Source organism: Lampetra planeri, chromosome 48 (genome assembly GCF_965212315.1).
Source record: "Lampetra planeri chromosome 48, kcLamPlan1.2.h2, whole genome shotgun sequence".
Lineage (NCBI taxonomy): Eukaryota > Metazoa > Chordata > Hyperoartia > Petromyzontiformes > Petromyzontidae > Lampetra > Lampetra planeri.
In genome coordinates, this window is record NC_136154.1 from 5,844,017 (window position 1) to 5,866,493 (window position 22,477).

Consider the following 22,477-nt stretch of genomic DNA (forward strand, 5'->3'; position numbering starts at 1 on the left):
TTATATTATATTATTTTATTATGTTTAATTTGGATTATTTTATTACTTCCCTTCTACGTGACTTATATAATAATGTTATATTATATTATTTTATTATGTTTTATTTTTATTTTATTACTTCCCTTCTACGTGACTTTACCGAAAGAACCAAGAAGAGGAGATTTTTTTTCTCGATTTGAAGATTTCGTCACTACAGGGATTCATATTCTTGGTTCTTTCGGTAGAGTCACGTAGAAGGGAAATAGTAAAATAATAAAAAATAAAACAACATCATTCTCACGACGTTTCGATTGCAACACAAGCAATCATCATCAGGTGTGAAAACCACGGCAATAAATTTGTTGCTGTGGTTTTCATAACCTGAGGATGATTGCTTGTGTTGCAATCGAAACTTCGTGTTCATTTGATTCTTAAATTTTCATTATTTTATTATTTCCCTTCTACGTGACTTTACCAAAAGAACCAAGAATACAGTAGATTTCTATTATTCATTTTACTTTTCCAGGTAAGGCCCCCACTGAGCTGTGTAGTAGCGACCTAGCTATCACAAACGACAGCAGCGCACCGAAGTGGCTCATCACGTGACATTCACAGCAGCCAAATACTCTGAACGCATGTTGAGATGTTAACTACCTCTCCTGGTATACAGAAGATTGTGTGTTTGATTCTGACCCTGACGCCTGCTGTATATTTTGAGTTTGCGCGTCTCTCTCTCTCTCTCCCCGTGGTCGTGTGGATTTTTCTCCAGGTCCTCCGGTTTTTCCCTCGACATTTAGAATCGAGATCACGCAATCAGAGTATTTGGCCGCTATAAATGTCCACACAATGATAAGCCACTTCGTTGAGCTTTCATTCGTGATGGCCAGGTGGTCGCGTCTGATAAAAGAGCTACTACGTATCTAGTTAGACCTTACTTGGTAAAATCCCAAAATAATTTTTGTTAGTTTAAGTATGTACATATATATAATTGTAAACAGAATCACAAACTAACGCTCAACTTTCTTAAACGTGTAAGAGTCAACGCGCGCCACCACCGTGCGACATCACGCGAGCAACCGGGACGACGCAGAGAATCTCTCAACCCTTTCCCGAGACGTCTGCAGAGTTGCAGGGTCGGTGGGTGTCACCGTTCACGGGGTGGATGTCACCGTTCACGGGGTGGGTGTCACCGTTCACGGGGTGGGTGTCACCGTTCACGGGGTGGGTGTCACCGTTCACGGGGTGGGTGTCACCGTTCACGGGGTTGTGTCACAGTTCACGGGGTGGGTGTCACCGTTCACGGGGTGGGTGTCACCGTTCAATGCAGAATCCCGAGAAACGAGCGAGCGGCTCGCCCTCGTTAATTGTATTTAGAGTGGCGCAACAGTGGCAGCAGCAGCAGCAGCACTGCTGCTGTTGTTGTTATAAAGACGTCGTTGCTCACCGCAGAGAAGCGTAGCGACACGACCGCCGCCACTCTGCGCTAGCCGGCGCCAAAACTGTGCCACACTCCCTGCCCCGCGTGGCCCTGTGGGAGCCTCGGTACTGATAAAGTTACTTTAGTTTTTACTGCGTTTTGTTGTTCCCACGTCGACGACGTTCACGCACGGCGCGTGAACGTCGTCGTCGCGACGGCAAAGGGTGAAGTTCACGCTGGGAACATTTTCAACGGGGGAGGCAGCAACAACACGCAGGGTGATTCAAGTGCAGATGCCCCACTCATACCTACACCCCCCCCTTCCAACGCCCTCTCAGAATATTTTTTCAGACCGCAGGAATCCGATGAGCTATGAAGCTCTTCTCCGCAGATCTCCAGCCGAGATGTCCTCTCCTAGCACTCCCCCCCCACCTCCTCCCCGTAGCTTTCCTCTCAGCGGCAAAGTGAATATCGTGCAAGCGATGGCTCGGGGCTACGGGACTGAGTGTTCGGAGATTTGTGAGCGGATGCCACCTACGTCATCGGCCGCGGTTCAGTCTACCGCTGGATGGGTACGTACTGTATGTACAGTACGTACTGTGCGTACTGTACATACGTCGCACGGGGCAGGGCTACGAGACGGCACGCGGTGCGCATGGAGATCGGCCGGAGACGTGCAGACTGGGGTATCTGTAGGTGGATCGCCCTGCGGTGCCCCCCTCTAGGGTAACAACAGTGCAGCTCTGCACGAGGGACTCTGCACACTCACGCACACAGGGACCCCCAGGTGATGGGGGTGGGGGGGGGACGTGCAGTGGTTGGGACCTAGAACTCCGCACTTGCAATCGAGGGGTGGCCGGGTCGGTTTAATCTCCCACCCCCCACAGAGTGTGAGGCAGGTGTAGGAGGATCCGTAGGTTTCCGTGTTCACATTCAAAATCAGTTTCAAGGGTGGCACAGCCTCAGTTAATCACGTGGCCTGTTTAAAACTAATTCACAGCTCGGCGCTGTGCGCTTTATGCTCAGGATGGTTGACTTTTCTGTTTTCACGGGAAGGAGAAAATGCATTCTGGCCGGTGTGTGTTCTCTGGTGCCTGTGAAGAGTTGATAGGTCTGCAAACGCCTTCTCACACACGGTGCACTTGAACGGCTTCTCTCCCGTGTGTGTTCTCTGGTGCCTGTGAAGAGTTGATAGGTCTGCAAACGCCTTCTCACACACGGTGCACTTGAACGGCTTCTCTCCCGTGTGTGTTCTCTGGTGCCTGTGAAGATCTGATAGCTGTGCAAACTCCTTCTCACACACGGTGCACTTGAACGGCTTCTCTCCCGTGTGTGTTCTCTGGTGGCTGTGAAGATGTTGTAAATGTGCAAACTCCTTCTCACACACGGTGCACTTGAACGGCTTCTCTCCCGTGTGTGTTCTCTGGTGCGTGTGAAGAGTTGCTGTGTGTGCAAACGCCTTCTCACACACGGTGCACTTGAACGGCTTCTCTCCCGTGTGTGTTCTCTGGTGCATCTTCAAGGTACTCTTGTAGTCTGTGCTGTATGGACATTGGTCACACTGATGACTTTTGTTACTGGGCTTAGTGGCGTGTCTCCTCTGCACGTGATGCTGTAGACTAGAGCGGCAGATGAACTGACGGTTGCAGGCAGGACACGGCAGCCTTGTGACCTCCACACCCACTCCACCTTCATCATCCCAGAGGCACAAGACACACGCGCAAACACCAACACCGAGACATGAACACTCTTGCACACGTGTGTGTGTACATACAAAGGTAAAGGTCCCCAACAGCCATATCAGACTGTTGGGCAAGTGCTGTTTGCGAGTACCTATGAAGGCCGGCATGGCACACGAGGGAGTAGGTGGCCAACACCAGGCCCGGCCGCCTTTATCTCTCCAGTGGCGATGTTTCCACGTTGAGGCTAGGTACTCATTTGGGGCTGAGTCAACCTAGAGGAGGCCTAAATATTCACCACTGACGTTGGCCGTGAGTGGGAATCGAACTCAGGTGGCCGGGTTCGTAGTGCAGGGGGCTCCATTTATACTAGATTTGAAGCTTTCGTGACTGCAAGGAATCATCTTCTTAGGTTTTTTCCGGTAAAGTCACGTAGGTAAAACATCAAAATGAATGAAAATAAAATAAAATCAAAATTCACGACGTTTCGGAGGCAACACAAGTCTCCGTCATCAGGTGGGACCGTCACAGCCAGATTAGCTGCATCAAGTGAGGCAATGATTCAAGATGTAATCCCTTAAAAGCGAGTTGAGGGGGGGGAGGAGAGGGAGCTCATCAGACTATGGTAGCCAATGAATGGAACGTATCAGCACATGGGCATTTTCGTTCTTTTGTCTATCATGTGTATTAAGGCTTCCCTCCCCCTCTCTGTCCATTGTGTTGGCGTGTGCGGCAGTTGGCCGCTTGCGCATAATCGCTCCATTGTGTTGACGTGTGCAGTAATTAGCCGCTTGCGCACAATCGCTTGCACGCCGTCGCCCACCCTTTTGGCCTCGCCCCCCCCTCCCTCCCGATACGTTCCATTCATTGGCTACCATAGTCTGATGAGCTCCCCCCTCCCTCTCCTCCCCCCCTCAACTCGCTTTTAAGGGATTACATCTTGAATCATTGCCTCACTTGATGCAACTAATCTGGCTGTGACGGTCCCACCTGATGACGGAGACTTGTGTTGCCTCCGAAACGTCGTGAATTTTGATTTTATTTTATTTTCATTCATTTTGATGTTTTACCTACGTGACTTTACCGAAAAAACCTAAGAAGAAGGCTCCATTTATATATACACACAATGACAAAGAACCCCCGTATAGCCTGTATATACTTTTGGGACAAGTGCTGTTATCGGGCACCTATGAAAGCCAGCACGGCACACGAGTGGGAGGGTGGCCAGCACCACACATGGCCGCCTTTGTCTCTCCAGTGGCCATTTCTCCTACTACACACCACACCAGTTACTCATTTGCACCTTATCAGTGTGGGTGGTGCCTATCATCTCTGGTGAGCAGTGGCTATCGTCTATGGCGAGTGGTGGCTGTCATCTCTGGTGAGTGGTGGCTATCATCTCTGGTGAGTGGTGGCTATCATCGCTGGTGAGTGGTGGCAATAATCTTTGGCGAGTGCTGGCTATCATCTCTGGTGAGTGGAGGCTATCATATCTGGTTAGTGGTGGCTTTCATCTCTGGTGAGTGGTGGCTATCATATCTGGTGAGTGGTGGCTATCATCTCTGGTGAGTGGTGGCTATCATCTCTGGTGAGTGGTGGTGTCATCTCTGATGAGTGGTGGCTGTCATCTCTGATGAGTGGTGGCTATCATCTCTGGTGAGTGGTGGCTATCATCTCTGGTGAGCGGTGGCTATCATCTCTGGTGAGCGGTGGCTATCATCTCTGGTGAGTGATGGCTATCATCTCTGGTGAGTGATGGCTATCATCTCTGGTGAGTGGTGGCTATCGTCTCTGGTGAGTGGTGGCTATCATCTCTGGTGAGTGGTGGCTACCATCTCTGGTGAGTGGTGGCTATCATCTCTGGTGAGTGGTGGCTATCATCTCTGGTGAGTGGTGGCTATCATCTCTGGTGAGCGGTGGCTATCATCTCTGGTGAGTGGTGGCTATAGTCTGGTGAGCAGTGGCTAGTCTCTGGTGAGCGGTGCTCACAGTGTTCCTCGCTTGGTGGAGGCTGCACGGGCTGCAGGTCTCTGGCGGTGGCCCTGGGAGCCATCTCGTTGCTGTTGCTGCTGCGGCGTCGCGAGGGCCCGGCCTCGCAGGCGATGCCCAGCTCCTGGGCGAACTCCTCGCCGTACCAGACCAGCAGCTCAGAGCCGGGCCCCACGGCACGGAACGTGCGGTAGTAAATCTGCCCCCGGTGCTGGAAGGCCACCAGGTTCTGCTCCTGCTCATTCCTCGCGCAGTTGACGAACCTGCGCGGGCAGACGCGGGGGCGGGGTGGGCGCCGTTAGCGAGCGCCTATTAAGGGCCGGCACTGGGCGCTACGTGGGGGTGGTGTGGCTGGAACCACGCTCCGTACCGGGTGCTCATTTGATGCCGAGTCGACCAAGGGGAGGCCCAGGGTTGGTCTCTGTGTGTAGTGGTTCTGGTCTCTGTGTGTGGTGGTTCTGGTCTCTGTGTGTTGTGGTTCTGGTCTCTGTGTGTGGTGGTTCTGGTCTCTGTGTGTGGTGGTTCTGGTCTCTGTGTGTAGTGGTTCTGGTCTCTGTGTGTGGTGGTTCTGGTCTCTGTGTGTAGTGGTTCTGGTCTCTGTGTGTAGTGGTTCTGGTCTCTGTGTGTTGTGGTTCTGGTCTCTGTGTGTGGTGGTTCTGGTCTCTGTGTGTTGTGGTTCTGGTCTCTGTGTGTAGTGGTTCTGGCCTCTGTGTGTGGTGGTTCTGGTCTCTGTGTGTAGTGGTTCTGGTCTCTGTAGTATTTCTGGTCTCTGTAGTGGTTCTGGTCTCTGTGTGTAGTGGTTCTGGTCTCTGCGTGTGGTGGATCTGGTCTCTGTGTGTAGTGGTTCTGGTCTCTGTGTGTGGTGGTTCTGGTCTCTGTAGTGGTTCTGGTCTCTGTAGTGGTTCTGGTCTCTGTGTGTGGTGGTTCTGGTCTGTGTGTGGTGGTTCTGGTCTGTGTGTGGTGGTTCTGGTCTCTGTAGTGGTTCTGGTCTCTGTGTTTGGTGGTTCTGGTCTATGTGTGTAGTGGTTCTGGTCTCTGTGTGTAGTGGTTCTGGTCTCTGTGTGTAGTGGTTCTGGTCTCTGTGTGTAGTGGTTCTGGCCTCTGTGTGTGGTGGTTCTGGTCACTGTGTAGTGGATCTGGTCTCTGTGTGTGGTGCTTCTGGTCTCTGTGTGTAGTGGTTCTGGTCTCTGTGTGTAGTGGTTCTGGTCTCTGTGTGTGGTGGTTCTGGTCTTTGTGTATAGTGGTTCTGGTCTCTATATGTAGTGGTTCTGGTCTCTGTGTGTAGTGGTTCTGGTCTCTGTGTGTAGTGGTTCTGGTCTCTGTGTGTGGTGGTTCTGGTCTCTGTGGTGGTTCTGGTCTCTGTGTGTAGTGGTTCTGGTCTCTGTGTGTTGTGGTTCTGGTCTCTGTGTGTAGTGGTTCTGGCCTCTGTGTGTGGTGGTTCTGGTCTCTGTGTGTAGTGGTTCTGGTCTCTGTAGTAGTTCTGGTCTCTGTAGTGGTTTTGGTCTCTGTGTGTAGTGGTTCTGGTCTCTGCGTGTGGTGGATCTGGTCTCTGTGTGTAGTGGTTCTGGTCTCTGTGTGTGGTGGTTCTGGTCTCTGTAGTGGTTCTGGTCTCTGTAGTGGTTCTGGTCTCTGTGTGTGGTGGTTCTGGTCTGTGTGTGGTGGTTCTGGTCTGTGTGTGGTGGTTCTGGTCTCTGTAGTGGTTCTGGTCTCTGTGTGTGGTGGTTCTGGTCTATGTGTGTAGTGGTTCTGGTCTCTGTGTGTAGTGGTTCTGGTCTCTGTGTGTAGTGGTTCTGGCCTCTGTGTGTGGTGGTTCTGGTCACTGTGTAGTGGATCTGGTCTCTGTGTGTGGTGCTTCTGGTCTCTGTGTGTAGTGGTTCTGGTCTTTGTGTATAGTGGTTCTGGTCTCTATATGTAGTGGTTCTGGTCTCTGTGTGTAGTGGTTCTGGTCTCTGTGTGTAGTGGTTCTGGTCTCTGTGTGTGGTGGTTCTGGTCTCTGTGGTGGTTCTGGTCTCTGTGTGTGGTGGTTCTGGTCTCTGTGTGTAGTGGTTCTGGTCTATGTGTGTAGTGGTTCTGGCCTCTGTGTGTGGTGATTCTGGTCACTGTGTAGTGGATCTGGTCTCTGTGTGTGGTGGTTCTGGTCTCTGTGTGTGGTGGTTCTGGTCTCTGTAGTGGGTCTGGTCTCTGTGTGTAGTGGTTCTGGTCTCTGTGTGTAGTGGTTCTGGTCTCTGTGTGTAGTGGTTCTGGCCTCTGTGTGTGGTGGTTCTGGTCACTGTGTAGTGGATCTGGTCTCTGTGTGTAGTGGTTCTGGTCACTGTGTGTAGTGGTTCTGGTCTCTGTGTGTAGTGGTTCTGGTCTCTGTGTGTAGTGGTTCTGGTCTCTGTGTGAAGTGGTTCTGGTCTCTGTGTGTAGTGGTTCTGGTCTCTGTGTGTAGTGGTTCTGGTCTCTGTGTGAAGTGGTTCTGGTCTCTGTGTGTGGTGGTTCTGGTCACTGTGTAGTGGTTCTGGTCTCTGGGTAGTGGTTCTGGTCTCTGTGTGTAGTGGTTCCGATCTCTGTGTAGTGGTCCTTGAGGCAAGAATCACCTCATCCAGTTTGATTTAGATTCATCCTGAGCATCAACATATTCACGATCCTTTTTGTTTTTGTAAATCTGAAACACACACGCACACGAGCAGATTCACGGATAATTAATGTGAGTTGGACTGTGAGTTGAACTTCTTTCGTGCCCTACGTAGTCAACCGTGCTGTTCGGAGGTGCGGGGGAAGGACAACAAACTAAACACTAAAAGCAGTTCTAAAGAAATGCGTTTTCAATCTACAAGATTTAAAAGTACATAGCTCCCAGTGGCTTCTAATATTGGAAGGAAGAGCCTTCCAGACGGCCGCAGAAGTGCATCTAAAAGCGCGCGCCATGCGGTGACCACCGTCTTTGCTGTGTGTTACAAGTTTAAATTATAATTACGTTAATTTATGGGTCACTCTGTGATTCTGGGGGTCTCTCTGAAATTATTTGGGTGAGTCTCTAGGTCTCTGTACGAGTCTATGGGTTTCTGTGCGAGTCTCGGGGTCTCTGTGCGAGTCTGTGGGTGACTGTGTGGGGCTCTGGGTCTCTGTGCGAGTCTCTTTGGGTTTCTGTGCGAGTCTCTGGGTCTCTGTGCAAGTCTCTAGGGTCTCTGTGTGAGTCTGTGGGTCTCTCTGTGCGATTCTCTGGGTCTCTGTGCGAGTCTCTAAGGCTCTGTGTGAGACTGTGGGTCTCTGTGCGATTCTCTGGGTCTCTGTGCGAGTCTCTGGGTCTCTCTGTGAGTCTGTGGGTCTCTCTGTGCGATTCTCTGAGCCTCTGTGTGAGTATCTGGGTCTCTCTGTGCGAGTCTCTGGGTCTCTGTGTGAGTCTGTGTGTCCCACTGTGAGTCTCTGGGTCTCTGTTCAAGTCTCTAGGTCTCTGTGCAAGTCTGTGGGTCTCTCTATGCGAGCCTCTGGGTCTCTGTGCAAAGTCTCTGGGTCTCCTCTGTGCCAGTCTCTGGGTGACTGTGTGAGGCTATGGGTCTCTGTGCGAGTCTGTGGGTCTCTCTGTGCCAGTCTCTGGGTCTCTGTGTGAGTCTGTGGGTGACTGTGTGAAGCTATGGGTTTCTCTGTATCTCCTTCACGAGCCTCCTCTCCACACACATGATGATGATGTAGGAATAGGAGGAGGCTGCAGCAGTGGCAGTGGCAGCAGCAGCAGCTCACCAGCCAGCAGTACTCGCTCACGGGGTTCTCCTCAGACACCTCTCCCTGGTACGGCCCAAACATCACCCCCTTGGGCAGCTTCTTCCTGTTGCTCCACACCCCGAGGCCGGCGCCGGCAATGGAGGAGGCGCCGACGGTGAGGCCCTGGGGCAGGCTGAGCCGGGCCCTATTGGCCACTCCCGGGGCCACGGCCGCGTCCGCGATGAACTCTGGCGGGCCGTGCACGGAGCACTCCCCCAAGTAGAAATCCCTGCACAGCTCGCAGACTGAGAGCCACAGCAGCAGCAGCGGGAGGAGGGCGAACCGCAGTAGCAACAACAGCAGCAGCAGTGGCACTGTGAGAGGGTGAGGAGCGCTCCAGACAGATGCCTCCCTCCCTCTCTGCATTGTGAACTTCTTTAGCTCGCTCATCGGAGATGTAAACCCTGTCACCCTCCCTGCTCCCTCCCTGCATCCCTGAGTGAGGGAGCAAAAGACAGGGAGGTAAGTGAGAGTGGAGAGAGAGTGAGAGGGAGCAGGTGGAATATATCGAGTGAGAGCGCGGGAGCAATAGAGAGATAGGAGAGAGTGTGAGAAAGTTAGAGTAAGGGGCCGTCCATAAATGACGTCATGCACCTAGGGGGGGTGGGGGGGTCAGACATTTGTGACGATGTGTGAGGAACCACAGACAACACGTTCTACTTAATTAAATACTTTTTAATAAATGTTTTCACCTACAACATCAGACTGCAGTGCCACATTAAATATGCACTACAATGACAATAGTTTGAAGCGATTTTAAGCATATTAAATGAGCTTTGTGACGTCACATTTGAGGGGGGGGTCTGACTTTTTGTGATGCCGTGTGATGGGGGGGAGGGGGGTCCAAAATCGCGTGACGCCATTAATGGACGGCCCCTAAGAGAGTGTGAGAAAGTGACAGTGTGAGAGAGAGTGTGAGAAAGTGAGAGAGAGAGAGTGTGAGAGAGTGAGAAAGTGACAGTGAGAGAGAGAGTGTGAGAAAGTGACAGTGTGAGAGAGAGTGTGAGAAAGTGAGAGAGAGAGAGTGTGAGAGAGTGAGAAAGTGACAGTGAGAGAGAGAGTGTGAGAAAGTGACAGTGTGAGAGAGAGTGTGAGAAAGTGACAGTGTGAGAGTGAGAGAAAGTGACAGTGTGAGAAAGTGAGAGAGAGAGTGTGAGAGAGAGTGAGAAAGTGACAGTGTGAGAGAGAGTGTGAGAAAGTGACAGTGTGAGAGAGAGAGTGAGAAAGTGAGAGAGAGAGTGAGAGGGAGCAGTGGGTCTCACAGAAGAAGTCGTCGTCCTGGGGCTCCTCCACCTCTGTGTAGACTTTCCTCTCGCGCGGGCGCAGGCCGTAGCGAGCGCTGCGCGACACCGCCACAGCCTGGGCGGAGGCCGGCGGCACGGAGGAGCCTGCAAGCAAACACGGCGAGATGTTGACTACCTCTCCTGGTATACGGGAGGTCGTGGGTTCCATCCCGACCCTGACGAAGCGTGCTGTATATTTGGAGTCTGCGTGTCTCTCTCTCCTCCGTGGCGAGATGTTAACTCCCTCGCATGGTCTACAGGAGGTCGTGGGTTCCATCCCGACTGTATAGTTTACAACATGTTACCCTATTTGTATTTTTGTATTTTTAGATTGTATATTACGGCTAGTTTACATTTTATATTGTACATTTATTCACAATTTTACATACTTTAGCCCCTTAGTATTAGTTAGACTTTGTAATTTTAGTATAGTTAGACTGTATACCACTTATTCCTACATGTTGAATGTATGCACCTTCCGGCCATAGTAAATTCCTTGTCTGTGCAAACCATCATGGCGAATACCTCCCCGTGATTGCGTAGATTTTTCTCCGGGTCCTCCGGTTTTTTCCCTCGACATTTAGAATCAACGTCACGCGTTGAGAGTATTTGGCTGCTATAAATGTCCACGTAATGACCATGATGATGACAAGTCACTTCGTTGAGCTCTCATTTGTGTTAGCCAGGTCGCTTCTGAGAAACAGCTACACAGCTCAGTGCGGCTTACCCTGGTAAAATAAACATCGTTTAGTTCATAGGCTGCATCAGTACCAGCAGCAGCACTGACAGGAGCACATGTAGCAGTAGCATCAACAGCAGTGGCGACTTCCATCAGCAGCAACAGCAGATTGCGGAGTTCCGGTGAGAATAGAGGGGAGTGTGGAGTTCTGGTGGGAATAGAGGGGAGTGTGGAGTTCTGGTGAGAATAGAGGGGAGTGTGGAGTTCTGGTGAGAATAGAGGGGAGTGTGGAGTTCTGGTGAGAATAGAGGGGAGTGTGGAGTTCCGGTGGGAATAGAGGGGAGTGTGGAGTTCTGGTGAGAATAGAGGGGAGTGTGGAGTTCCGGTGAGAATAGAGGGGAGTGTGGAGTTCCGGTGGGAATAGAGGGGAGTGTGGAGTTCTGGTGGGAATAGAGGGGAGTGTGGAGTTCTGGTGAGAATAGAGGGGAGTGTGGAGTTCCGGTGGGAATAGAGGGGAGTGTGGAGTTCTGGTGAGAATAGAGGGGAGTGTGGAGTTCTGGTGAGAATAGAGGGGAGTGTGGAGTTCCGGTGGGAATAGAGGGGAGTGTGGAGTTCTGGTGAGAATAGAGGGGAGTGTGGAGTTCTGGTGAGAATAGAGGGGAGTGTGGAGTTCCAGTGAGAATAGAGGGGAGTGTGGAGTTCTGGTGGGAATAGAGGGGAGTGTGGAGTTCTGGTGGGAATAGAGGGGAGTGTGGAGTTCTGGTGAGAATAGAGGGGAGTGTGGAGTTCCGGTGAGAATAGAGGGGAGTGTGGAGTTCTGGTGGGAATAGAGGGGAGTGTGGAGTTCTGGTGGGAATAGAGGGGAGCGTGGAGTTCTGGTGAGAATAGAGGTGAGTGTGGAGTTCCGGTGAGAATAGAGGGGAGTGTGGAGTTCTGGTGAGAATAGAGGGGAGTGTGGAGTTCCGGTGAGAATAGAGGGGAGTGTGGAGTTCCGGTGAGAAAAGAAATCACCGCTGCAGGCTACGCACCTCCACGTATCCTCTGGAGCGCCACCCTCAGGGCCTCCTTGCAGGTGGTGGCTCTGCGCTCCAGCCTGAACATCGCCATCCTGGCCTTGTGCACCTCCCTCAGCTCAAATCCCCTGAACTCCTCCTCCTGCTGCTGCGCCTCATCCTCCACGCCCTGTAAGATGCTCCACACGTACTCCAGGGCTTCCGCTTTAGTCTGAGCGGAGGGGGCGGTGGGGTGAGGGGGCGGAGGGGGTGTGGGGGGTGGAGTTGGTGCGGTGACCAGCAGTGGCTAGGAGATGTTAACTCCCTCGCCTGGTACGCAGGAGGTCGCGTGTTCGATCTCGACCCTGACACCTCATCGGATTCCTCCAGTACAATACATATTCTGATTCTGATATTCTGATTCTGTAAATCTGATTCCATACATCAAGCAGAACCATGCCGTCATGCTGAACCTCGGTGGGTATGGCAGGCCAAGCCTCTTCACAACTAAACTAATTAATAAACAAGAAGCCCAAACGTTGTACCAGAGTGCCATGCAGGGGGGGCATGGTGACTAGATGTTAACAACCTCTCCTGGTATGCAGGAGGTCATGGGTTTTATCCTAATCCTGACGCCTGCTGATGTATATTTGGAGTATATTTCAAGTCTTCGTCTTTTTAAAATCCTTTATATTAAGCTCACTTGCTTGCTTGCTTGCTTATGACCGTGCAAATCTTTCGGTCGTTTTTTAACCCACTTCCCGTGATCCAATCGAGCTGACATTTTGCACACAGACTCGTTGTGCGTGACAATTTATTTTCGTGAAAAAATGTTTCCAAAATTTTACACTTTTTAGGGAAAATTGTTTTAATATTTAATTACCAATTGCTTAATGCTGCCAGACAATCATCTGACCCATAGGTGGCAGCCATCTCAAGCCAGAGGACGAGAGGACTCTAGCCGCCACGCATATAAAGGATTTATAGTGAAAAACTTTGTTTTTACGGGTTAATTTTTTTTCTCTCTCCCCGTGGTGAGGCGAGTTAGAGGAGGCACAGCCTCACCTGTTATACTCCAATGGAAATAGCTGTTACGAAAAGTACAAAATAATAAAGTGAAAATTAAGATTCTTCCACTGATCTGTGTTACGTCATTTCTGTACGATTCCAATAATTTTGATAGTCAAAATCGCCAAATTTGCGGAGCTCCGCTGCAAATACAGGGAGACGAGAGGTGAGGCAGCGACGAGCTCAGCCTCTCCTCTGATTGCGCAACCCCTCAGAAACTGGATGGAGCGCGGGCAATAAGCGCGTGCCTGTTACTATCTCTCTGTAATGATTGAAATTATACAGATATTACATTTATAACACAAATCAGTGGAATTTGTTTTTACTTTTCGTAAGGGACCGTCCATAAATGACGTCACGCACCTGGGGGGGGGGGGGGGTCAGACATTTGTGACGATGTGTGATAAGGGGGGGGGGGGGTTTGAGAAATGTGACGTCACATCAAAATGCACAACTTTAAATAAATATAGACAACACGTTCTACTTAATTAAATAGACTTTTCAATAAATGTTTTCTCCTACAACATCAAAGTGCAGCGCTACATTAAATACGCACTACAATGACAATAGTTTAAAGCGATTTGAAGCAAGTTTTGTTTGTTTTGGGGGGGGGGGGGTGGCAAAGCTTTGTGACGTCATATTTGAGGGGGGGGGTCTGGCTTTTTGTGACGCCGTGTGACGAGGGGGGGGGGGGGTCAGAAATCGTCAAAAATCACGTGACGTCATTTATGGACAGCCCCTAACAGCTATTTTCATTGGAGTATATGACAGGTGAGGCTCTGCCTCGCCTGCCTCCCCTGACCGCACGTCCCTGGTATAGCAGTGTCTAGTAGTATGTATGTACGTTGAATTTCTTCGTCACCGTACGTAGCCAACCTCGCTAATGGGAGGTGCGGGTGAAGGACAACAAACTAAAGACAACAACAACAGCAGCAGCTGTAACGAGAGGAGTGCCGTGCGCTGTGCACAGAGACCTTGCGCTTGCTGGGAGCTGCCCTCGCGTGCGACTCTCCCACGGTGGCCCAGCGTGAAGCAGCCCCCTTGCCTCCTCCTGCGTGAACACACGCACGCACGTGAACACACACACGCACGTGAACACACGCACACACGTGAACACACGAACGCACGCGTCCATGTGTGTGAACACATGGATACCCGTGAACACACGCACACACGTGAACACACGCGGACACGCATGAACATATGCAAAGACAAAGATCTCCCGTATAGCCTTTACAGACTGTAGGGGCAAGTGCAGTTAGTGAGCACCGATGAAGGCCGGCACGGCACACGAGGGGGTGGGTGGCCAGCACCACGCCCGACCGCCTTTGTCTCCCCAGTGGCGATGTTTACACACCACACCAGGTACTCATTTTAGGCTGAGTCGACCTAGGGGAGGCCCAGGACCGGTTCAGATAATCGTCACTGGTGTTGACCGTGAGCAGGAATCGAACCGGCTCGCCAGGTTCATAGCACAGACTGCTAACCAGTTTAACATGTAGGATTTCGCGACCAATATTATTAATAAAGGTTTTTTTGGGTTATATGGCGTTAATATAAATGCGTCGTTAAACCCGTCACCACCCGACGCAGCCAATCCGTAAGGTTTGTCAGGTAAACAAAACGTGCCAATTAGTTACTAGTTCAGCACTAACCAGTTGTGTGTTGGACAGTAAACCCACAACATTCACAATTCGAGTATGGTACTGTGACGTTTCGCTGGTGATTACAACCAGCTTCATCAAGCGAGTCTACAGGGGTCTCTGTGTGGTCTACAGGGGGTCTCTGTGTGATTCTACAGGGGGTCTCTGCGTGAGTCTACAGGGGGTCTCTGTGTGAGTCTATGGGGGTCTCTGTGTGAGTCTACAGGGGGTCTCTGCGTGAGTCTACAGGGGGTCTCTGTGAGTCTACAGGGGGTCTCTGCGTGAGTCTACAGGGTGTCTCTATGTGAGTCTACAGGGTGTCTCTGTGTGAGTCTACAGGGTGTCTCTGTGTGAGTCTTCAAGGGGTCTCTGTGTGAGTCTACAGGGTGTCTCTGTGTGAGTCTACAGGGGTCTCTGTGTGAGTCTACAGGAGGTCTCTGTGTGAGTCTACAGGGGTCTCTGTGTAAGTCTACAGGGGGTCTCTGCGTGAGTCTACAGGGGGTCTCTGTGTGAGTCAACAGGGGGTCTGTGTGAGTCTACAGGGGGTCTCTGTGTGAGTCTACATGGGGTCTCTGTGTGAGTCTACAGGGAGTCTCTGTGTGAGTCTACAGGGGGTCTCTGTGTGAGTCTACAGGGGGTCTCTGCGTGAGTCTACAGGGGTCTCTATGTGAGTCTACAGGGGGTCTCTGTGTGAGTCTACAGGGGGTCTCTGTGTGAGTCTACAGGGGGTCTCTGTGTGAGTCTACAGGGGGTCTCTGTGTGAGTCTACAGGGGGTCTCTGTGTGAGTCTACAGGGGGTCTCTGCGTGAGTCTACAGGGGTCTCTATGTGAGTCTACAGGGGGTCTCTGTGTGAGTCTACAGTGGGTCTCTGTGTGAGTCTACAGGGGGTCTCTGTGTGAGTCTACAAGGTGTCTCTGCGTGAGTCTACAGGGGGTCTCTGTGTGAGTCTACAGGGGGTCTCTGCACGGTCTGCAAGCGCCCTTTTACGTTTGCCTCTGCCTCTTCGTCCTCCGTGCATCGCGACCTCCTTCCTCTTCCTCCTCCCCGTCCACTCCTCGTCGGAGTCGCTCGACCGCCCGCACTCCGCTCCATTCCCCCTCGCCCTGCGCTTGCCGCGTGCGCGCATGAACTCGGGCTGGGCCGGGTTCATCCCTGCGCAAGAAGGAGGCAGTCGGTCATTGTTATTTGGACGTATTGGCGGTACACCGGTGCAGCATAGCAACACACCGGGTCCTCGTAACACAGTCCTGACGATGTGATTATTATCAGAGCGCGTTTGTTTGCGTGTTCACCACAAGTACACGTGGTTAATGCAGTAACTTTATTCCTTGCAAAAGGAATAATCTATCTGGTGTGTGAACATATTAACACCTCCTGTTTTATTGCCAGAAAGGGTAAAACCGATTCTTATTTTTCATACTTTGATACTGGCAAAAAGGTCCCATGATATAGCTGCTCACCCCGAGCTATAAATGCTCTTGACACTGCATTGTCTTTGCGCTGTCGCCTTTTGGTGTTGTTCTCTGGTCTGACACTGGTGAGACTAGGCCATGAAGAAGGCTGTCTCTGGGGTAGACCAATCAGTTTCAAAGACAATGATTAAATATTATCAGAGAGTGTTTGTTTGTGTGTTCACCACAAGTACACGTGGTTGATGCAGTCACCTGATTCCTTGCAAAAGCTATAATCTATCTGGTGTTATAACATCTTACCACCTCCTGTTTCATTCCCAAAAAGCGTGAACCCTATTTTTATTTTTCATAGTCCCGACGATGTCGCTGTTGTACTCAGATTCAGCAGCTGCGTCCCCCATTCCGAACGTGCGGTGGCGACACCACGAGTCGTATCGAGGCACCGTCCGACCGAGTCTCTAGGGGCACGAGGAGTCCAATCTTGCCACTGGAGCACGGAGCAGCCGATCGTCATCAGACTGGGCGCCGCTGTACGGCAACAGACTGCGAAGCTTCGTGTTCAGTGTTGCTCATGTAACGTTCCGTCTTCCCACCGCTTTGGCATCACGACAACTGGTTTTGACGCACCACCACCACCACCCCGAAATATCCTTCTGTTCGGGGTCTCGAATCGCGAGGAAAATAAATAATTTTTGCCACAAATGTGCTGATTATTTAATACAGCGCTTAGGTGTACCGCCACTACGTTCATTTATATTATTTGGCTGCTACAACAACAACCCCAAGCAATACAGTAAACACGATAGGAGTGATTCTAGATTTGAAGCTTTCGTGACTGCAAGGATTCATACTCTTACGTTTTTTCGGTAAAGTCACGTAGGTAAAAATAAAAATAATAGAAATAATTTATTTTATTTCTATTATTTTTATTACTTATTTTTACCTACGTGACTTTACCGAAAAAACCTAAGAGTATGATAGGAGTGCAAAGTATAGGAAAGGTAAACAAACCACACACACAATAAATAAACTATTTTTGTAAATGTTGTGGGTTTACTCTCCAACATTAGGAATCCGATGAGCTATGATGTCCCATAGGGGGCACGGGGTCAGAAAGTTACAACAACACAAAACACAAACACGATAGGAGTATTTTTATTATTTCCCTTTTACGTGACTTTACCGAAAGAACCAAGCAGACTAATGTATTTTGAACTATACATTAGTGCTTTTTGGTTTATTATTATTTAAATGTACATTTTTTTTTTAATCCTTTATATTAAGTTCGCGTGCTTGCTTGCTTGCTTAGGACCGTGCAAATCTTTCGGTCGTTTTTTAACCCACTTCCCGTGATCCAATCGAGCTGACATTTTCCACACAGACTCGTTGTGCCAGACAATTATTATTCGTGAAAAAAAATTCCCCAAATTTTACACTTTTTAGGCAAAAAAAAATATTTTACATATATTCAAATAGAACGCATTCATGGCTTTGGCCGAACGTCAGAGTGTAAGAGCCCAGAGCGTAACCCCTCCACAGGCCGTGGCGGAGTAGCGCAGTTGGTAGCGCCCTTGCTTCCCATGCCAAAGGTCGCGGGATCGATCCCCGCGTCCTCCACAGGCGAATATATTTTTAAATCCTTTATATTAAGTTCGCTGCCACGCATATAAAGGATTTATAGTGAAAAACTTTGTTTTTACGGGTTATACTTATTATTCACATTATTTTAATTTTATTTTTTCTATCTACGTCACTTTACCGAAATATCCAAAGATTATGAATTCCTGCATTCACAAAAGTTCAAAATTTATTTTTGTAAATGTTGTGGGTTTCCTCTCCAACATTATGAATCCGTAGGTAAAAAAATTAATAAAAATTAATAAAAGTACTTTTATTATTTTTTATTTTATTTTTTACCTACGTGACTAGAATTATGAATCCGATGAGCTATGAAGCTCTTTTTCATAGATGTCCCATAGGGGGCACGGGGTCAGAAAGTTACAACAACACAAAACACAAATACAATAGGCGTGCAAAGTAGAGGAAAGGTAAACAAATCATTAAACTAAAATTAAATCTATTTTAAAATCCTTTATATTAAGTTCACTTGCTTGCTTGCTTGCGCGCTTACGACCGTGCAAATCTTTCGGTCGTTTTTTAACCCACTTCCCGTGATCCAATCGAGCTGACATTTTGCACACAGACTCGTTGTGCGTGAAAATTAATTTTCGTGAAAATTTTACACTTTTTAGGAAAAAAGAAATTGTATTTAATTACCAATTGCTTAATGGTGGCAGGAAATCATCTGACCCATAGGTGGCAGCCATCTCAAGCCAGAGGACGAGAGGACTCTAGCCGCCACGCATATAAAGGATTTATAGTGAAAAACTTTGTTTTACGGGTTAATTTTTTATTTCACCAGGTGAAGTCCACTGAGCTATTGGCTTCCTTTTCAGAAGCGACCTGGCTGCCATAAATGACAGCTCAACCAAGTGGCTTACCACGTGGACATTTATAGCAGCAGACAAATACGTTAAACGCGTGATGTTGATTCTACATGTGGAGCGAAAACGCGGAGGACCGGGATCGAACCCACGACCTCCTGTAGACCAGGCGAGGTAGTTAACATCTCGCCGGGGAGAGACACACGCAGACTCCAGATATATGACAGGCATCGTCAGGGTCGCCATCGAACCCACGACCTCCTGTAGACCATGAGAGTGAGTTAACATCTCGTCACCGTGGCGCCCCATGCATGCCACTCTGCTACGACGTCTTGGTCTCATCATTATAATTACCGCGACAATTAGTTTAGTTGTGAAGAGGCTCGGCCTGCCGTACCCACCGAGGTTCAGCAGGACGGCGTGGTTCTGCTTGATGTTCCTGTAGCGCCGCTTCTCGCACTCGGCCAGATCGCTCCACTCGGCCTTGGTGAAGAAGCCTCTGATGTCTTGGAAGTCGCCCATCTCCTGCTGCTGCTGCTGCTGAGGCGCAGAGACACGGAGGGACGAGACGCGGACGACGGTCAGACGCAGTCACGGAGATGGAGTCACACGGAGACAGAGTCACAGGGATACGAGACTAAGATCCCCCGTGTGGCCTTAACAGACTGTCGGGTCAAGCGCTGTGAGCGAGTAGCGGCGCCTATGAAGGCCGGAACGACACACGAGGGGGTGGGTGGCCAGCACCACGCCCGGCCGCCTTTGTTTCACACACCGCTACACCAGGAACTCATTTGAGGCCGAGTCGACCTAGGGCAGAGACCCCAGTTCCATTCCCGCTCACGGCCACCACCAACACCGGTGATGATCATCTGAACCGGTCGTGGACCTCATCCCCTAGGTCGACTCAGCCTCAAATGAGCACCCAGTTTAGCGGTGTGTGAACATCGCCACTGGGGAGACAAAGGCGGCCGGGCGTGGTGCTGGCCACCCACCCCTCGTGTGCCACAGCGCCGGTAGCCTTAGTAGGTGCTGCTCACTAACAGCCTGTTAGAGGCTACACGGGTGATCTTTGTCTTTGTGGTAAAGTGTGTGAACTCCACACCTCTACCATGACGTACTAGCTCCAGCTTTACCTCCACCTGAGGTAACCTCAGGTTACCTCAGATACAGGTAACCTTTACCTCAGGTGAGGTACCTTTACCTCAGATGAGGTAACATTACCTCAGGTGAGGTAACGTTACCTCAGGTGAGGTAACGTTACCTCAGGGGAGGTAATTTTATCTCAGGTAGAGGTAAAGTTACCTCTATCCGAGGTAAAGTAACATTACCTCAGGTGAAGTAGCTTTTCCTCAGGTGAGGTAACTTTACCTTAGGCGAGATAACTTTACCTTAGGCAGAGGTAAAATTGCCTCAGGTAAGGTAACATTATCTCAAATGAGGTTACTTTACCTCATGCGAGGTAACATTACCCTAGGCTAAGTAAAATTACTTCAGGTGAGATAACTTTTCCTGAGGTGAAGTAATACCTCAGGCGAGGTAACTTGACCTTAAGTGAGGTAACGTTACCTCAGATAGAGGTAACTTTAGCTCAGGTAAATGTAACATTACTTGATGTTATCCTAACGTATTCACATCACTTCAGCTAATGCCCATATCGTAATATTCTCACGTAGTTAAATCATTAAACACAATTATCGCGTGATTATTACCTCAGGGTAAGGTAATCGGAATTCAATGGAAGGCGAGGTAACTTTACCTCACGTGAGGTAACTTTACCTCAAGCGATGTAATATAACGTTAGGTCGAGATAACATTACCTCAGGCAGAGGTAAAATTACGTCAGGTAAGGTAACATTATCTCAAATGAGGTAACTTTATCTCAAATGAGGTAACTTTACCTCGCGGGAGGTAACATTACCTCAGGTTAATGTAACATTACTTGAGGTAATCCGAACGTATTCACATCACTTCAGCTAATGTTCATATTTTTACGCTAATATCGTAATATCGTCACGTGGTTAAATCGTTAAACACAACGCTCGCGTGACGTCACCACCTCAGTGTCGAGCCGTCGACACTTCACGCGGCAGCCTCGAAGTGCACCCAGCCTGGCACAGGCGCCGTGGTGACGTCACCGTCACTCAGTGGACAATGGCGACGATTGGTGGTGGTGGGGGGGAGTGGGGGGTGGGGGGGAGGAGGGGGTGGGGGCGGAATGGCGGTTGGGGGAGTGGGAGGGGGGAATGGAGGGTGGGGGGGAGGAGTGAGTGGGGGTGAGTGATGGGGTGGGGGGAGGGGGGGGGGGTTGTGGGGAAAAGGGGGTGGGGGCGGAATGGCGGTTGGTGATTGGTGGGACGGGTGAGAGGAGTGGGGGGAGTGGGGGGTGGAGGAGGGATGGGGGGTGATAGGGTGGGGGGGAGTGGGGAGTGATGGGGTGGGGGGGGAGTGATGGGGTGGGGGGGGAGTGATGGGGTGGGGGGGGAGTGATGGGGTGGGGGGGGAGTGATGGGGTGGGGGGGGAGTGATGGGGTGGGGGGGGAGTGATGGGGTGGGGGGGGAGTGATGGGGTGGGGGGGGAGTGATGGGGTGGGGGGGGAGTGATGGGGTGGGGGGGGAGTGATGGGGTGGGGGGGGGAGTGATGGGGTGGGGGGGGAGTGATGGGGTGGGGGGGGAGTGGCGGGGAGTTTTATAATTATCGGAGTCGCAAAAGTTAGCTCAAGTGAGGTAACATTACCTCAGGTAAAGGTAACTTTACCTCAGGTAGAGGTAACTTCACTTCAGGTAGAAGTAACTTCACTTCATGCGAGCTAACATTACCTTAGGTGAAGTAAAATTACTTCAGGTGAGGTAACTTTTCCTGAGGTGAAGTAAATTTACCTCAGTTAGAGGTAACATTATCTCAAATGAGGTAACTTTACCACATGCGAGGTAAGATTACCTTAGGTGAAGTAAAATTACTTCAGGTGAAGTAACTTTACCTTAGGCAGAGGTCACAGAACCCCACGTTAGTTTAATTCACCTCAGGTGAGGTAACTTTACCTTAAGTGAGGTCAATTTACCTCAGGTGACGTAATTTTACCTTCGGCGAGGTAACACTATCTGAGGTGAAGTAACTTTACCTCAGGGAGAGGAAACATTACCCCAGGTTAATTAATTTTATCTCAGGCGAGGTATCTTTACCTCAGATAGAGGTAACTTTACCTCAGGAGAGGTAACTTGACCTTAAGTGAGGTAAATCTACCTCAGGTAAATGTAACATTACTTGAGGTAATCCTAACGTATTCACATCACTTCAGCTAATGCTCATATCGTAATATTCTCACGTAGTTAAATCGTTAAACACAATTATCGCGTGATTATTACCTCAGGGTAAGGTAATCGGAATGAAATGGAAGGCGAGGTAACTTTACCTCACGTGAGGTAACTTTACCTCAAGCGATGTAATATAACGTTAGGTCGAGGTAACATTACCTCAGGCAGAGGTAAAATTACGTCAGGTAAGGTAACATTATCTGAAATGAGGTAACTTTACCTCATACGAGGTAACATTTCCTTAGGTGAAGTAACTTTACCTCAGATGAGGTAACTTTACCTCAGGCGAGGTAACTTTACCTCAGGTAAATGTAACATTACTTGAGGTAATCCGAACGTATTCACATCACTTCAGCTAATGTTCATATTTTTACGCTAATATCGTAATATCGTCACGTGGTTAAATCGTTAAACACAACGCTCGCGTGACGTCACCACCTCAGTGTCGAGCCGTCGTCGACACTTCACGCGGCAGCCTCGAAGTGCACCCAGCCTGGCACAGGCGCCGTGGTGACGTCACCGTCACTCAGTGGCCAATGGCGGCGATTGGTGGTGGTGGGGGGGAGTGGGGGGTGGGGGGAGGAGGGGGTGGGGGCGGAATGGCGGTTGGGGGAGTGGGGGGGAGGAGGGGTGGGGGGGAGGAGAGGTGGGGGGGAGGAGGGGTGGGGGGGAGTGGCGGGGAGTGAGGTGGGGGTGGGGGGAGCGATGGGGGGTGGGAGAGTGGGGGGTGGGGGAGTGGGGGGGAGGCGGAGTGGGGGGAAGGAGGGGTGGGGGGGAAGAAGGGTGGGGGGGGAGGAGGGGGGTGGTGAGTGATAGGGTGGGGGGAGTGGCGCG

At 50.3% G+C, this 22,477-nt stretch overlaps 1 protein-coding gene across 1 annotated transcript; it reads right to left on the minus strand.

Moving 5' to 3' along the window:
• Positions 1-126: 126 nt before the first annotated feature.
• On the minus strand, positions 127-20,471 carry LOC144733638 (histone-lysine N-methyltransferase PRDM7-like). Its single transcript, XM_078615665.1, has 10 exons — positions 20,387-20,471; positions 18,732-18,864; positions 15,462-15,626; positions 13,805-13,881; positions 11,799-11,994; positions 10,071-10,196; positions 8,788-9,053; positions 7,644-7,711; positions 5,065-5,327; positions 127-3,085 (listed from the first exon to the last, which is right to left on the minus strand). Exons 2-10 carry the CDS (start codon positions 18,850-18,852, stop codon positions 2,391-2,393), a joined length of 1,977 nt encoding a protein of 658 aa, XP_078471791.1. The 5' UTR covers positions 18,853-18,864; positions 20,387-20,471; the 3' UTR covers positions 127-2,390.
• Positions 20,472-22,477: the final 2,006 nt, after the last annotated feature.

Excerpts from the sequence above, each read along its gene's own strand:
- LOC144733638 (XM_078615665.1), bottom strand. The coding sequence starts at position 18,852 with ATGGGCGACTTCCAAGACATCAGAGGCTTCTTCACCAAGGCCGAGTGG. Across the intron at positions 13,882-15,461 it reads ACGAAGAGGCAGAGGCAAAC|GAGGAGGCAAGGGGGCTGCT; the intron begins GTAAAAGGGCGC and ends GTGTTCACGCAG. Across the intron at positions 9,054-10,070 it reads CCAGGACGACGACTTCTTCT|TCTGCGAGCTGTGCAGGGAT; the intron begins GTGAGACCCACT and ends TGTGGCTCTCAG.